The 16,844-nt window shown below is 39.8% G+C and overlaps 1 protein-coding gene across 1 annotated transcript; it reads right to left on the reverse strand.

Annotated features, from left to right (window-relative positions):
• Positions 1 to 3,154: 3,154 nt before the first annotated feature.
• AKAP4 (A-kinase anchoring protein 4) lies at positions 3,155 to 12,135 on the reverse strand. The gene is given in 8 exon segments (XM_073227591.1): positions 3,155 to 3,476; positions 4,524 to 5,143; positions 5,146 to 5,619; positions 5,622 to 5,874; positions 5,876 to 6,214; positions 9,821 to 9,871; positions 10,944 to 11,026; positions 12,005 to 12,135. Coding segments are annotated over 7 exon segments (1,953 nt in total). The 5' UTR covers positions 11,004 to 11,026; positions 12,005 to 12,135; the 3' UTR covers positions 3,155 to 3,320.
• Positions 12,136 to 16,844: the final 4,709 nt, after the last annotated feature.

A 16,844-nucleotide genomic window follows, 5' to 3' on the forward strand; every position in this document is an offset into this window, starting at 1 on the left:
TTAGATAATTGAAAAAGTCTTTAAACCTGAGCCACTAATTTCTCATCTGTAAAAACAGCTAATAACAAACCATGTCATGAGGTTTTTGAAAGAATTTAGTGTCTGGCATTCAATAAGTGCTCTGTAAATGTCATTTCTTGCCTTCCTTAATACCGAAGTGTTTAGTATTATTATCACTGTGGTACTTAGACACTTTTCTTTCTGGCTGGGTGGCTCTGGGATATAGAAATTCAATAGATTCTTTTAGATTTTTTTCATGTTTTGACATCACAGAAACTTTAGTACAGGGGAACTGCTAAACTTTTTACATGTCTCTGAGCCACTGGGGAGAAAGCAGATAGAATTCTTGTAGTTGATGGGAAATTCTTACAGCTCCCAGATATTTTTCATCCTATGCCTTTGCAAAGCTCATTCATTACTTCTGGTACTTGGGAATTTGATTTTTCATAGATGTACAAATATATCTTATGCAAAAATGGCATTTTTGTTTATACTTTTTACTTTCCTTCTTTCATTATTAGAACTATTTTAAAGTGGAATTTTAACAGAGGTAATCTGTGGTTCCTGTTGTTAACCAGAATTGATCTAATATGAGCATTTATTTGGAACAATATACTTTCATGTTAAATAAAAAACAGTGTAACATGCCTCTCTCCTCACCCCTGTTTAAAGGTTTAAGTGAATCTTTTATTTCTCTTTTTTTCCTTGCTCCAAATTTTATTTCCCTTTCCCTAAACTTGTTTGCTTTGCTATTTGTTCCCTTTCTAAATTTTTGAGGCAGGGTCTTAATTCATTGTTGCTTTTCTGTACTAATACAGACTTTCAAGGCAATACATTTTCTTGTATACAATACTGCCTTGGCAATCTCCCATAAAGTGTTACTCACATAAAATCAGCCTTACTAATTTTTCCTTTTACCTGATGTTCCATTATGGTTTGGCATGGCATTGTTACTGAAGCTCTGTATTACAATATTTGATATTGTGTTCAGCATGGACTTTTTTGTATTAATTTGATTTCTTAAAATAGTGCATTAAAACATTATTTATTTTGAGTACTGTTTTTTGGCAACCCCTTAAATTTTGCCCCTGAGGCAAGTGCCTCTCTCACTTCATCTCAACCTAGTCCTGCAGTAATTTCCCAGATGAGTTCTGCTCACAACTTTCTTTTGAAATGGAGGCCTGATGTTCAGAGGCTTGTCGTATCAAAACAATTACACTGCCTGCCAGGAGATATTCATGTTTTCCTTCTCCTGCTCCTGTCGGTCCTTTCCTACTACATGTGGGGCTCTCAGCTCAGCAGAAGTCCTTGTCCATTTCCAACTGCTGGCCTTGAGCTTGGCCACATTGCTAATAGGATGCCTGGGATCACTTCTCCATTTAGAGAGGTGAAAGGCCAGGATTTCACCCTCCAGGAATAAACCCCAAAGACTGTTGAGCTCCTCCAGACCCTTGTTAGGGTCCTTTGTGGCCCAAAGCATTCCTTTCTCTGCTGGAGTCTGTCAGTTAGCTCTGGCAAAAGTCAAGTTTTCTCACCCTGATCTTACTTCATCGGCACAAGTTTTCCTGAGAAATTATGGAAGGGAAACTCTGTCTTGGCATCCTCAAATGTCAGAACTGGAAGGGTCCTAAGAGACCATTTTGCCCCAACATCCCTCATTTAACAGAACATATGACTTCCTTTGCTCATTTTCCATGTTCCAAGGAATCCCTAAGGCCACCTTATAATAAAAATCAGGAGCAAGTCAAGTGCTAAGTTAATCAAGGAAGTATACTACTATGGGACCCAGCTGTGCTCAGGGAGGATTGAGTCATCAGAAATACAGCTCTGGTCCTGGCATTTGTTTATTAAGAATTTTCTTCAAGGACAAAGAGATGGATCTGTGGTGGCTCAACTCCAAATCTTTCCATAGGGTGGGGTGTGTCTGGAAAAAGTTTGATTGGCTTTCATCCGGACTGGGACTTTTAAAGGTCCTGCTTTGAAGGGGCCTGCTTTTACTTCTATCTGACTGGTCCAGGTGTTTTGGAGTTTGCCTTTATGCCTCTTACATACCCTCAAAAGTGCTTCTCTGGGTCCCATACTCAGAAAATTTTGCTTTCAGGTTAGAAGTGTGTCAAAAGCACTCACAGCTATGTTAGGAAGGCCTTTGGGAGGTACAATTTTCTTCACACAGCTACATTTCTAACAAGATTTACCTTGTGCAAAGCATCAACTCATCCATTTCTCTCACTTAACCTCTGTAAACAGTAAGGGTAATTTCTGGTTACATTTTACAGATAAATAAATAGGCTTAGAGTCTAAATGACTCTGTAAGGCCATGTGACTAGTAAGAGCTTTGACTTTTGAATCCAGAAGGATGCCATATCTTATGCCACATTTACTAAGCCACGAGCACCTCAAAGGTGCCAGGGTATGCCGCAGTAAACTAGCTGACAGAGGACTGCAGGGTTGAAACCACTCTCTTTATCTGATTTGCAATGAATTCTGGCATTGTGATTGACTTCTGAGAAGTCTACAACAAATCTAGGAATTCAGTGCTAGTCTCAAAGAAGACATTGGGATTCACATAGGGTGGCTATGAGGTTATTTACCATCCTTTGTTCTTGGAAAAATTTTCCCAGACTGATGGAAAACAAGGAAATCTTATCAGTTGAAAGAAATGACTTCTAAGGAAGCTTTATTCACACACAAAGGAGCATCAGATCCTATTGTAGTTCAGTGTATAGTAATATATACATAAATACTTTTATATAAAGTTCAGTATATAGTATTTAGCCATGTGCAGTCAATAGTGAGGTATATGTGTGGCCAGGGTGGTGGTGGCAATATCCATGAGTAATATACTTCTTTTCAGTTTATTTGTTTGTCTAAACTCTTAGCAAAAACCAGGAAAACTGTGTCCTTGGGATTATCAATTTAGATGTGCAATTACAAGAGAAACAGGGAGACCACAGGTGGCAAAACTCTGGATTGTGACTTGGACATAGGTTATTCATGTCTTGGGTGCTTAGAAAATAACCCAGCATGAGATCTGGACATAAATCCAACACTGTATCACCCATCTTTGGAATTGGACCCATTCCCTGTTCTTGTCTAGATATATCTGATGAAAAATACAATGACACATTTTATTTATTTTTTTATTCATGCTCTTGCCCAGCATGTTAGACACCCTGTATTTGCACAGTCCAACTGCTCAGATGTATTGGGAAATACAATCATGTGGTGTGCAGTTCAATGGGCTGATGGTGGGGGTGCCCTAGTTGGGGTGGAATGCTGCTAGGGAGAGTAAATGGAGAGGAGTTGAAGGAGCTGTTAGCTCACAGGTTAGTGAGCAGCTAGTCTAGCTGTTGTTTTTTAGCCATGTTGCCCACAGCTTCATCCAGTTGTTGTTCCTTGGCAAACTTCATGACCTCTTGAAGAAGATCTCATATGCTGTACCCCTTCTCTGCTGCCTTATCTGAAACTTCAGGAAGCTGTGGAGAGAGGAAAGATCTTGAGTCACATGATGCTTTTGGAGAAGGGACCCAGATGGATAAAGTGAACTATCTTCCAGCTACCTTCCCACCCATGATTCTAGGATTAGAGTAAAGCCTGCCACATACCAGACTGGAGGCTGCTGACATGGCTTTCCTTTTTCCTCTGCCTTCCTCTAGTAACATAGATAAAAATGCCAAAGGTATTTTGTTTTTCAGTTTTAGAAAACAAACACTTGAATCAATTGTGTTCACTAAAAACTTTTCACCAGGTGCAGGATCGTTTGGTTAGTCTGTGCTAATTGCCAGCTCAAGGTTAGGGGTTGCCATTACCCCACCTCCCTAAAAATGTGTGAGATTGGAAGTAGGGAGGATTAGGTTCTGGACTGAAATTAATTTGGTTAAGTATTTTATTTTTCTTGAATCCATCTAATGTAGGAAAGGCAGCTGTGGTGTGTGTGTGTGTGTGAGAGAGAGAGAGAGAGAGAGAGAGAGAGAGAGAGAGAGAGAGAGAGACAGAGAGACAGAGACAGACAGACAGACAGAGACAGAGAGATAAAGAAAGAGAATAAACTTGTAGGAATGCTGGCCTCTGTGAAATTGAGGAGCAGGACTAAGTCTATGGTAGGCAAGTGAGGTGCCTAGGGCAAAAATTTTAAGGAAGTGAGTACACTTGTGGCACCTGGAGGACCCATGAGTTTGGGGAGAAGCTTGTTTTCTTCTCTCTCTAATCTTTTAAAGGCTTTCAAAATCAAAACATAAGACTTAAAAAGTATTCCCTGATGTTTTACCAAATAATCTGTTGAGAGGATCACTGATCAAATGAGCTAATCTCACTCTCCTTCTCTTGGTGGAAATGCAAAGGCTTGAGGTGTCCCAAGACCCACTTAATGGTTCACCACTTTTGAGTCTTTTTATAAAGTGAGAGTAATTCATGAGGCATATGGTAAAGAAAAAAACTAGCAAACAAATTGACTCTAAGAACAATGCTGCCTCCCTGCCACTGTGCATTACAACCTCTTTCATCTTGTTCCTTGTATTGCTTACCTTCTCCAGTTGTCCATCATTGTCTCCCATAAAGTAGAGCATGGGCACATTAAACTGGGAGGCTGCCATCCACTGGAGGATAGCTTGGAGCTGCTTTTGCAAGTTACTTGTTGAGCACTGATTATTGACGATGACTTCAGACCCAAGGGAGTCTTGATAGTTCTGTGGCATCGCAACATCGTGACTACATCTGGGACCACCGACCTGGAAATTGTGGTTGTTTGCCAATTCTGCTTGTTCTTCCAATTCGGCAAGGGCTGCCCCATTGTTACTATACTTAGCCATGACAAGGCACAGTTTCATCACAGATTCTACGAGTTGATCTATAAATTGCCAATTCATTTGCTTTAGCCCACTGATAAAGTCAAATTCAAGCATGTCCTGGGATTGTTCTTCCCCCTTGTCAGGCCTCTTGGACATGGAAACTGCTTTGTTTGTTCTGGGCTCAGAATGCTTGTTCTCACCTTCAGAGAGTGCATCACAGTTGAAGGAGCCATCACTAAGCAGTTTCTGAATCAGCATAAGAACAATGTTTGACATATACAGCTTCTTAGAGTCCACCTGTTGATTCTCCTTTAGTGAGGTGGATGGCCCAGGAGCTCCATGTTTCATTGAAAGTGTTTGGCACTTTGGCCACTTCCACACTTTTTGTATTGGGTGCTCTGATGCATATAACCCATGAAAGTTCTAGGACAGTCTTCTTCAAATGCATCTTTGCCCTTGGCCTGCTGGGTCAGAAGGTACTGGATCAGCTTGAGGGGGGAGACAATCAAGTCCTTTGCCAGTGAATCTGTGGATGGGGGGAGCTTTTCTCTTTTTTCCTCTTTATTGGCACATGCTTTGCTAGCCACCTTTCCTTGGTTTCCTTGCTTTTGGTTCCACATGGTCAGGCTCTCCCTGAGAATATGTTCACTGACTTTTTCAGCGCCGGGCAATGACTTGCACTGCTGTGTTTTCACCTTGCCCTTGTCCTTCCCCTTCATTTCAGCTTTCATGGCTGAGAATTCAAGACTTTGATTCTTGCATTTGGGATCGTGGGACCCAGCTTTCAAAGATGCATATGACAAACTCTGGGATTTAGTCTCCTTTATCTCGCAAGGAGAGCACTGACCAGACGACTCAGCATGGCCTCCATGATATCTGCAGCATTTTGTTTCCCGGGGTTGAACAGATTTCTCTTGATAGCTGAGACAAAGTCTGAGTCAGTCATCAGGTCCCCTGTGGTATTATGCAAGTTCTTCATGTGGTAATCAGTCAAATCGGACACAATTTCCTTTGTGTGTTTTAACAGCACCCTCTTCAGGACCACACCGGCTAGAATTGGCTTCCCAGAACTATGCACTTTCAAGGTCCTTCATAACAGAGACCATCATGTCAGATGCCACTTGATTTGCATAAACCATGAGCCCTTCGCTGATAGATTCTGCAAATTCTTTGCTATCTCTTTGGCACACCTGTTTTTTTCCACACTTGTTCTTGTTGGATAACTTACTATATAGAAAGGTTTTCTGCCCGCCTTTCCTGCACTCTTCCCCAGGGCCCCTCATTTCCGCAGAGGTGACTTCTGCAGCATCATGGACCATTTCAGAAGTGATCTTGCTTACAGCACTGTGGGGGCTGTCTTTCCTGTTGTCTTCAGGGAATGGATAAATAGAATGGTGAAGGCATTTGCTGATTTCTTTATGGGCCATCTGGATTACCAGAGAAGAAAGTCATTTGACATAATAGGAAAGGTCACCTATGTAACAACATTCACCATCAGGGGAGAAGACTTCCCTCTGAGCTCTAGGAGATTTGCCTGGAGGAGTCGAAGGACTCTGGTTATTTTTGGTGTTTTTGGCTGCCGTCATTCCTAGACATAGACTCTGATGTCTGTTGGCCATATAATCCATGTTCAATTGATCAGCATAGACGCTGTAGCAGTTCCCCAAAGGTAATTTCTGATATTTGCCCTCTGTGTCTCTTATTTTATGTCTACAGCTAGAGGCTGAGGGGTTCAGTGCATGTTGGAAACCCAAGGCATACTTCTGGAGATCATTAAGATGCCAGTTGATGACACTTAGGGGATCAGAGGGAGCTTGTTTGAAAAGGCATACAGATCCCTCCATCTAAAAAAAGAATACCTACCCATAAAAGTTTGGGTAGGCTATTTCTTTCTCTTATTTTATTTAGAAGATATATCTTCTAAACTGCACAGATTAGGGATTTGGCCTTTAGAATTTCCATAGAAACTTAACATGTAATTATAATTATTAATACACACATTCAGGCACAAGTAGAAGCAATGAAAGCTTAGAGTATATATACTTGTACACTTTACACACACTTGTTATGTCAATTTCAGCAGAGTATGTGTGCTTTTCTTAATATGTGTCAGTGTGTCTGTTGTGTGTATGTATGCACATCAATGTAGCAATTTAAGTCAGTGAACATCTCACTAGGTGTGATAATGCATCAGTCTGTATTGTTAGTGTGTGAAAATGTGCCTGTGTGTGCATATGTGCATGTCAGTGCACATGTGTGACTGTGTGTAAACATGTGTAATAATGTGTTGACATCAGTGTCCATTTTATATGTCTACTATATAGGCCAATATGTGTACCTTAGTCTGTATATTTTGTACATGTGTGTGAATGTAAACATATGAGTGTATATGTCAGTGTCTCTGAATACTTAAATGAGCAAGTGTTGATTTGAGTGATAGAGCATGTATCATGTAGCTATAAATACATTTGTATATGTTAAAGCGTAAATTCACATATTAACTACACACTTATCACTATATTATAACATATAATTAATGTGTAACATATAATAACAAATGTGTGTTAAAACATGAACATGTGCAAATAGGTGATTGTATATTGACTGTGTATTTGATAATTTGGGTATCAGTTTATATTTATATGCTATGTCAGTGCATGAGAATGTATGTTAGTGTTACACACACCCTGGCACTTGAGTATATGTGAATTCATGAGTAGAGATGTCATTGCATTTGTGTCAATGTGTGTATCAATGCATACAAAGATTTGAGTTAGTGAATATGTTTCACTTTGCGTAAGTTTGTATGTGTGTGTATCAACATGAGGTATATTTATAAGTGTGTGTACTTATACCTGAGTCGGTATGGTCACTGTGTTTTGATTAAGGCTTGTATGTTTATGTATGGTGTGTGTAGATGTATATATATATATATATATATATATATATATATATATATATATATATGGATATTTATATGTGTCAGATGTGGGCATGCTAATGTATATGACTTTGTGTAACTGTATAACTGTATGTGCATGTGTGTAAGTCATTATTTATGAATGGATCAATATGAGTAAGTTTGTAATATCAATGCCTGTGTGTATTTGTCAGTGTTACATGTAGCCAGGCATGTGTGTGTCATTGCTTGTGTAAATTGCTGTTAATGTATATAAATGTGTATGTCAATGTGTGTCACTTTGTGTAAATTTATATGTGTTTGTGTGTATGTATATAAATTGTGTAAGTCTAAGTGTTTGTGGAGGTGTATATATATATATATATATATATATATATATATATATATATATGCTTGTGACTGTGTATGCCTGTGTCTGGATATGTGGATATGTATGTGTACATCTTCTACTCAGCATGAAGTACCATCACCCCTTTGCCCCTTCCATTGCTCCATTTCCTATCTTTACTTTGAATTTCTGGAAACATGAGGTCATGATAAGGTTAACTTTTTGCTTAAGTTAAATTGTGTGTAGGAAATATGGGCTGCTCTTTAAAAAATAAATACCAAGTATAATTTATCCATTTCTTAAGACTCCAAATGGAGTTGGCTCCTGCTGAACCCAAAACTCTTTGGAGCATATTTTGTAACTGGCTTTTCCTTCCTTAGGGGAAAGAAATTACCCTAATTGCTAAAAGGTGCTGGGGCCAGAAATGACATTTCTGGTTATAATGTGAGCCTAGGGATACAGAACAAGAAATACTTGACTCCTTTGTGCTGAAGCCATATATCCTGTTCCAATACCAGCCACTCCTGGCTTGTAGAACTGTGGGGGTAACTTGTCATATGCTCTAATACCCAACCAAACCAGAGCCTAACAAATATAATTTAGGATATCTACACAAAAACAAAAGGATTCTATATGTGAAAGTAGTGTGCAAGCCAAATTGTTCCTAACTTTATGCTACCAAAGAGCCTGGATAGTTTCTTAGACAACTAAGTGGAGACCAGACAACTACAGTTATCAGTCATTGTGGATTCTCTCTGCTGCGTAGCCTCATTCTTCTACGTTGGGTGCTGGGCATTGTGGAGCACACAAGTCCATTACCAGCCAGATAAGAACATTGCAAAGGATCTTGCTTATAATCCTGTATCTCTGTTAGGATAAGAATAGCAAGTTTCTGCTTGGAGTAGGTACCTGAAATCAGTAAAGTACATTCTGAGCCTCTATGACTGGTACTATTGCTAGAAATCAGGGCATTAAACTTACCGTGACTCTGAACTTAGGCCTTTATTCTCTAGAATGTCAAAATATTCAAATTTATGTGCCTGTTTTGACAATAGTTCTTTTACTATCTCTGAACCAGAATCCTCAGACTCAGCATTGGGCTCTGGAAATTAGAAAGGATGGACTCTATCTTTGATAACAGTAATTTCTTTTTCTTCTAGATTTTCTAGGCTTAAGTCACCTTCCAAACTGCAACCAGCAGCATCCTGTGGAGTTAAGGGTGTGATTCTTCTGAACAGTTACTTTCTGAGACTTCTACAAGATAACCTCACCCCCATCCTCTACCACTTCAGAGCATAAATGTTATGTCTTCTATTACTGCTTTTCTTTATAAAGGAGAGATTGGATTTTAATGCTCAGTAGTGTTTGAAGAATGAGATAAAGTTCCCTTCCGAATTACTCCCCTCCTCCTCCCCTACTCCTGCCTCTCCCCGCCCCCAACTAAGTTATTTCCGAAGCCCTCAGTTTCAGGAACCATATTCCATTAGTCATCAAACTTTTGGACAGGGTTTTTTTTACCTTCACTTTTCTAACATGGTATCTTCCATACTTTAATTCTTTTGGCCCTGCCAGCAACTTTAGTGGCTTCTAAAATGAGACTTGGTTTCAAGAGTAACAGTAAATTCTGAATCAGGGATCCTGGCCTCATGAGAATGATGGCTTCTACTTGAGTCTCCTCCACCTTTTCACCCTCTGCCACAACCGTTCCCTTTCCTCATGCTGTCACTGATCGCCCTCTCAGCAGTTTCCCACCCATCTCAACTCAGGGGAGTAAAGAATACCTACCTTGGAATTTTTATCTTCCACATTCAGGGTGGACATATCAATGAAACATATCTGCATCAAATAAGGAGGGTGCATTTAGAAAAAACTCTAGAGAAAAGACCATTAGTTTTCTTTCTGGGAGATAACAGCGCCTATCTTATAGGGGTCTTGTGAAGATTGATTGAAATAGTGCATGTAAAGCTTTTAGCTTATGATATACAGAGTGCCTGTATATAGTAAGTACTCAATGAATGTTAATAATATGATTATCATTGGGCAGGCAGAATCTTAGCATGACTATATTTCATAAGCAAGAATATCTACCTGTAAGAGAGAGGAGCAAAATACAATATTCACCTTTTTGAGAAAACTGAGAAGAGAAGTGGCTTGCCCAAGTAACACAAGCTCAAATGTGGAACTTGTATTAGCGCTTGATTCCCCTGGCTCTCAGATTAGAGCACTTTCTACACTTGTGTTCTCAAAATGTGGTATTCCTTTTTTTTTGAACTATTGATGATATAGAAGATTTTAAGTGGTACATGGATAAATATTTCTGCGTTTTTTTATTGATTATTAGGAAAAACACATATTAGAACATCAAAGTTGTGATGGACAATATTGCTCAGGGTGATGGTAATTTTTAAATGTATTTAAATTTTAAGTTCATTTAAACCAATGTTTAAACACATATTAAGTAAATAATAGTATGAGTGGCACTTGAACATAGTAAAAAATGTGAAGTACTATGCAAATCAATTGAAATTTGGGAAACAGAGCATGATGTATTTTGCCCTCCTGAGGGAGTCCCACTTTAGTATACCTTACAGGTAGCTAGGTGACATTATTATGACTTCAGATGTATAGGTAATAGAGGCTGGTAACTAGGCAACCACCACTGCCCCATCCTCTCAGTCTTCTCCCTAGCCTTCCCTCCCCAGCTTTTACCTCACTGCTCATCCTGCCCCTCCATTGATTTGTCCTTGTGTGATGTATAAGTACACTGGTCCCTCCACAGGCATTATTGGACTTCCTTGCTCAGAGAATTACCAGTATCACTCTCCATTAGTCTGTTCTGGGCTCTAGGTTATCTATACCCATACACAAATTCTTTTCTTTCCTTGGGAGGAATCATTTTGTATCTTACCACTTTCCTCTCCTGATCTTGCTGTCCTGTTGGGCTGTAGAAATCTACCTGCAGCTGCATAACCAGTCAATATGATCAGACATCTGGAAAAGGAAAGAAAAGAAATCTGAAAGGCTCATACATGGTTTTAGAAACTCTCTCAGTTTGGCTCAGAACCTCTCAAAGGATTCCTGAATCCCATTTCTGTGTTTAATACTGGTTTAGGCTAGGAACTGGTGGGGTGAACAGTGGGAGGACACTCTGAAATGTTTGAATTTGGTGATCAAGAACAATCCATTTTCTCCTTTAACTTAAACTCCTCACACAAAGTATCTGGAATCATATTGACTTGGGAGAACACCATCAGGAAGAATGGCAGGCTGAGAAGCAAACCTAAAAGGAGGTCTAGAGACTGGGGATTCTAACTAAATCTCACCTGTCTTCACTTTTCTATATGTACTCTTGGGTAGCTCAAAGAATCAAGCTCACATCCCCTTTAACCCCCCCCTTCAACCAGTCTTTCTCATTAAAGAAAATGAAATTAGGTAAATAGTTGTAACACTTATCACATAGGGCCATTGGAAAAGGCTAAGGTGAGTAACATGAGAGAGCATAAATAGCCCTCTTTATTAAAACAAATTTCTGAGTGTTGAAAAAACTCAGGCTGATAGTCTTAAATATAACCAAGAGACAAACATCTGAGGCAAGACTAGGCTCTGATCCTTAGGATCAAGTTTAATTTAATTTTTTAAAGAAAAATTAATCTCTGCCAAACTTCCTTCCATCCCTCAGCCCCCTCCCACCTGAGCCTGGAACAAAAAGTAAAAAGGAAATGGTAGCTTTTCTTATTTAATTTCTGAGGAGCTCTCCCTTCAAGAATCTGTACAAATCCCTGAAAAAGTTCTAGGAAAAGGCTTCCCACACCCTCAGAGGAGGACGTTTCATTTTTTTTCAGGAGGTAGAGATCACTAGCCTAGAAAAAAAAAAGAGAGGGAAGTGTAGAGGTCCCTCATGTGATTTGGATATAGCCTAGGTCCGAATACTTAAGAACTGTAAAAAAATAAAATTTATGAACTCATTACCTTGATAATGAAGTTATTTTAGACTTTTGGCTGAAAATGTGACACCCAGAAGGGAGATATGTCCCTTTAGATGGAACTGGGTAGTGCCAAGTTCTTGGGCACTAGCAACTGGCTGCTACCCCCATCAGCTGTTGGGCAAGACTGATGGGCCAGGCTTTACCCTGCAGCCTCTGACATTGGTGTGACATCAGAGTTTGTTGGGTCACAATGCCCAAAACTATAGCAACCTCAGCAAGGGGTGTGGCAGGCTGGCAAGCTCAGGAGCTCTTCACATTTAAAGCACGTCAGGCTGTCCACTGTTTAAAACCTTTTTCTGTTCCTAGGAGGGTACACATATTTCTTTCACATTTTGTTCAGCTTACAGTCCCTTCAGAACCACCTTTCTCTTTTCCTTTCTTGCTAGACTTCCAGAACCATCTAATCATATTAGTTACTAGTTTGGGGGGACATACAGAATTATCACTGGGCTTTGTGAACAAAACAGTATTAATTTTCACATCTTATTTCTCTTTGGGTTTCCCACTAGAGACTCAGAATTATGTGTCAAGCCTTGAGCTGATAGAAACTATGTTAGTGTTCGTTCAAGTCTTTTTATATAGGGAGTCTTTTTATATAGATTTATGTAGAAACAGACAAATGTTAATCAAAGCCCATTCTGGGTATCCTGAATAAAAGCATGAAAATAGAAAAGTTGGAGGCTGCCTTAACAGCTTCTCTGGCTTCATCAAGACACCCCCTTAACTAGCCAAAAAAAAAAAGTCTAGAAGATGTCCCTACCTTTGTAATATCAGAGTGAGCTATTTTGTAGGACTGTGGAATGGTTTTTCTTGTCAATTTGGATGCTGTGATGATCCTTCCAGTCTGACCAGAGATGTTTCTCTTTCCTCAACCCTCCATACTCTCCTAAAGCCTTGACTGCCAGCTGATACCAGAACTTCTACTTCATGACATGGGAAAAAATGGTTTTTTTTTTAACTAAGGATTATGGATGTCTAAGTGGTCCAGCAAAATTAGCCCAGAAAAAATCCACTTAAGACAGGATCAACCTTTCACAGATTCTTCAAGGCATGAAAGGACCTGAGCCCCACTTACTCTTTTCCATTATGGCCAGTGAATTGCTGGCTAGAGTATTCCTTAGAAGATTATCCATTAGACTTTGAGATGCCTTCAGTTTGGCCCCAGTTTGGAAACATTAGCCCACAACCAAATGGCTCTCACTGTGCCCAAGTCCCTCTTCTCCTTCTCTCTTCTCTCAACATGCCTTCACTTTAACCTCATGCATGTGAATAAATGAGTCTGAATTAAAAATTAGTTGAGGTGACCCCTAAATAGTAGAGTTTCATATTCTTGGTTCCACCTCCACTTCTTCTTTTCCTTGTTACCCCTAAGATTGCTGTCTTAACCTTGCTGTACAGTTTTGATTTTGTTAGTTCATAGCATCAAAGAGAAACGGAACTGGACATTTGTTAAAGTTGGCAAGGCAGGTTTTATTCAGGCTACTGCAATAAGGGAAAGGAACTTCGGATTAACCGAGCTTTGTGTCCACTGAAACAAAAGGGAAGAGGCATTTTAAATGTTGTGGCATGTTAAAGGGAAAGTGCTGAGGGAAATTTGTATCTGTGTGTGTATGTGTGGGGGGATGTTGATCAATGTAAGTAACGCATCTGTATTTCCTAACTGGTACTTATCACGTTCAGGCTCCTACCCTTCCACAGAGGCTGGGAGGCAGTAGTACCATCTTTCTTGATAATTACATTTCAAAGGGATGGCTCCTGGATCCTTGAGAAAGACAATCCTGGATTGTAAAAGATACATCTCAAAGGGACAGAGAAAAGATTGCTCCTGGATCCTTGAGAAAGACAATCCTGGATTGTAAAAGATACATCTCATAGGGACAGAGAAACGATTAACAGTCACAACTTTTCTAAAGTAAATACTCTAAAAAAAGGAGGTCAGGGGCCTGTAGTCAGGTTTTGGCTGGAACAAACTAAATTATTTTAGCAGGGTTGAACTTCTTCAGGCAGGCATTTTAAGGAGGCTAGGACCCTAATGCTAAGGATGGCCTTGAGCTGATAGAAACTATGTTAGTGTTTGTTCAAGTCTTTTTATATAGGGAGTGGATGAAACTGTGCCACAAGTTACAGTTCTCGTAGACCAAGGTTAAAGGCCTAGTTGAGAAGAGGGCTCAGAGGAGCCTGACTCTATCAAATCATCATGTTGTACACATTAAATATATACAATTTTTCTTAAACTTTGGTCAAGGAGGAGTCTTTGTCAATGGTGATGAGCTAAGACCCATAGTACAAGACCTATTTTTCCTATAGCACCCTTTTGTCAAGGGGAACTTTGATGTTTAAAGAAAATGTTGGAGCTCCTGTGTCTGGCTCATGTCTGTGGAATAGGAAGCAAAGAAAGAAAATGTTTATTCTCTAAGCACAGAATGTATACCCCTAAGATAAAAAACCCCACATGCATGCAAACCAAAAAGACCTCTGTTCCCCAGCCAAGAAGAGAACAACCATGATATGGGCCTGGAAAATGTCTTACCAAATCCCCTGAATGACAAAGAGAGACCTATTATGGATGATTAGAGCCCTGTCCCATGGCACCCCAACCCTGTCATCCTGGAGGCTAACCAGGAACAAATAAGAGCAGCACTTGGATGGGAAATCAATAACAAAAATGTAAGGAGGCTCCATTATTGGTTACAGTATATCCGCTGTTTCTTTCTCTTTGATGCTGAAGTTCTCAGACAGGCCTTTACTGACTAGAGAGGTGGGGACAGATGGGGGAAAGGGATGGTCAAAGAGTCAAAAGAAGGAATATGCTATATTAGCATGTGAATATGTGTGAAGTAGTATCCACTTAGGTTAGCCTTTAAGAGCCGAACAGAGATTTCAAAGACAGAAGTTCTGATCATTTGTTTTCTAACTATCACCATCCATTTTCTAACCTTGTTTGTTCTACCCAAACATCTCTTGCACACAATCTTGTGAATAATTATACAAATAAATGCTTTAAATATGCTTTCAACTTGCATTTGGTTTGAAAGCTATTAAGATTATAAAAATGGGACCTGTGCTTGTAATATAATTATTATGAATAATGACACAATGAAATTTAAGTGAGCTGAACTATCAGCCTTCATGAAATCACTGTCTGCCTGTTAGTCTAACTAAGTATCTTCCAGACTCAGATTTAGCCTACCTAATTTATTTATGTGATGACAAGTGACCATTTGGAAAATGGGCAGTGATGCCAATGATTAACAGACATTATTTATTATGGACCAATACAAATGAGAGCTTCACTTCTTTTTTTCCTGAATTGTTCTCCAGCCTTGAGAATGCACAGTGTCATTTAGAATAGCTTCATACAACCATATTGAAGTGAAAAATTAGATAGCTATTGTTAACATCCCCATGGTGGTGCTGCATAACTACTTCTGTCAAGTGTTTATGTCTTTATTGTGCATATCTGTCTGTCCTTTCCTATGAGTGATTGAAGATATGTAGGGAGAAAATAAAGGACTTCAGAAACTTATAAACATTCTCATTTTTTTTTATTTCAGAGGTTGTCTGTTGAAGGAAACAGGTCTTTACACATGTTGGGGTTTCCTTTTAGGCAGGGGCTTAATCAGCAGCTAAGGTCTGTTCTACTGCCTGGTTGTACAAAATGACTTAAAGCTGTTTTTGAGGGGTGGGCTTTGCTTGGCAGTGGCCATTTCAGGTTAGGCTCCTCTCTCTTAAATTGGGAAATTTCTTTCCTCTGATTTCCTAGAACATTTGCTTATTGTCTGTATAATTCATCTGACATTTACTAGATCAGGCCTGTAGAGTTAATTAACTTTTCCTATTGCTCCATCACCTACATTGAAAGACTCCAGGGCAATCTCTCCTTGCTTATTGTATCTGGGCCACAATACTTGCCACACAACTGGGCTCAAGGAACAAATGATGCTTTTAGAATTTCAAGAAGGAAACATACTTCAGAAGCCATGGAGTCATGGAATCTGTAATAGTGACAAAAAAAGTTGGAAAAGCAGTTTCAGTGGGCAGCCTTCTTCTTAGAGCAATAATTCTCACAGTTTAGTGTGCCTCAGAATCCCCCAGACGGCTTGTTAAAACAGATAGTTGGGCTCTGTCCCAGAGTTTCTAATTCAGCTGCTCTGGAGTATGGCCTGAAAAATTGCCTGGTGGTGTTAATTTGCACGCATTATCTCATTTAATTCCCACACAGCCTTATGAAATGGGCACTTGATTATTGTATCTGGGCCACAATACTTGCCACACAACTGGGCTCAAGGAACAAATGATGCTTTTAGAATTTCAAGAAGGAAACATACTTCAGAAGCCATGGAGTCATGGAATCTGTAATAGTGACCAAAAAAGTTGGAATCTCAGTTTTATTGCGGGGTAGCGGGGGCACAGAGAGGCCACTTGGGGGCTGGTAGGCTGGGAATCAGGCACTAGTCACTACCATCGTCTTGGAGGCGGGGGTAAATGTGTGTACGCAGACATTAATACGCCTTTTCTTCTAGAGTCCCAAGATAAACTCCCCGAGAAAAAGAACTGTAAAGAGTATGTCCTCTGATCTTTTGGCCCCATCTAGTGGTTTCAAGTCTGACTGAACAAAGCGCTGATCCCTCACCTCCTCCTGCTGATGAGAATGGTGCGGTTGGTCAGGATGCCTCTGAGATCATGAGGCTGCTTTTCCTGGAAGCATCACTCTGAGGCGGTTATTCTGAGACGACTATTCTGAAGCTGTTAGTCTCCTCTTCCCCCACCCGTCACTGTCATTCCCGTTGTGTGTTCTGCCTTGTTTTTTGTTTTGTTTTATT

Source organism: Manis javanica, chromosome X, assembly GCF_040802235.1.
Source record: "Manis javanica isolate MJ-LG chromosome X, MJ_LKY, whole genome shotgun sequence".
NCBI classification, from domain to species: domain Eukaryota; kingdom Metazoa; phylum Chordata; class Mammalia; order Pholidota; family Manidae; genus Manis; species Manis javanica.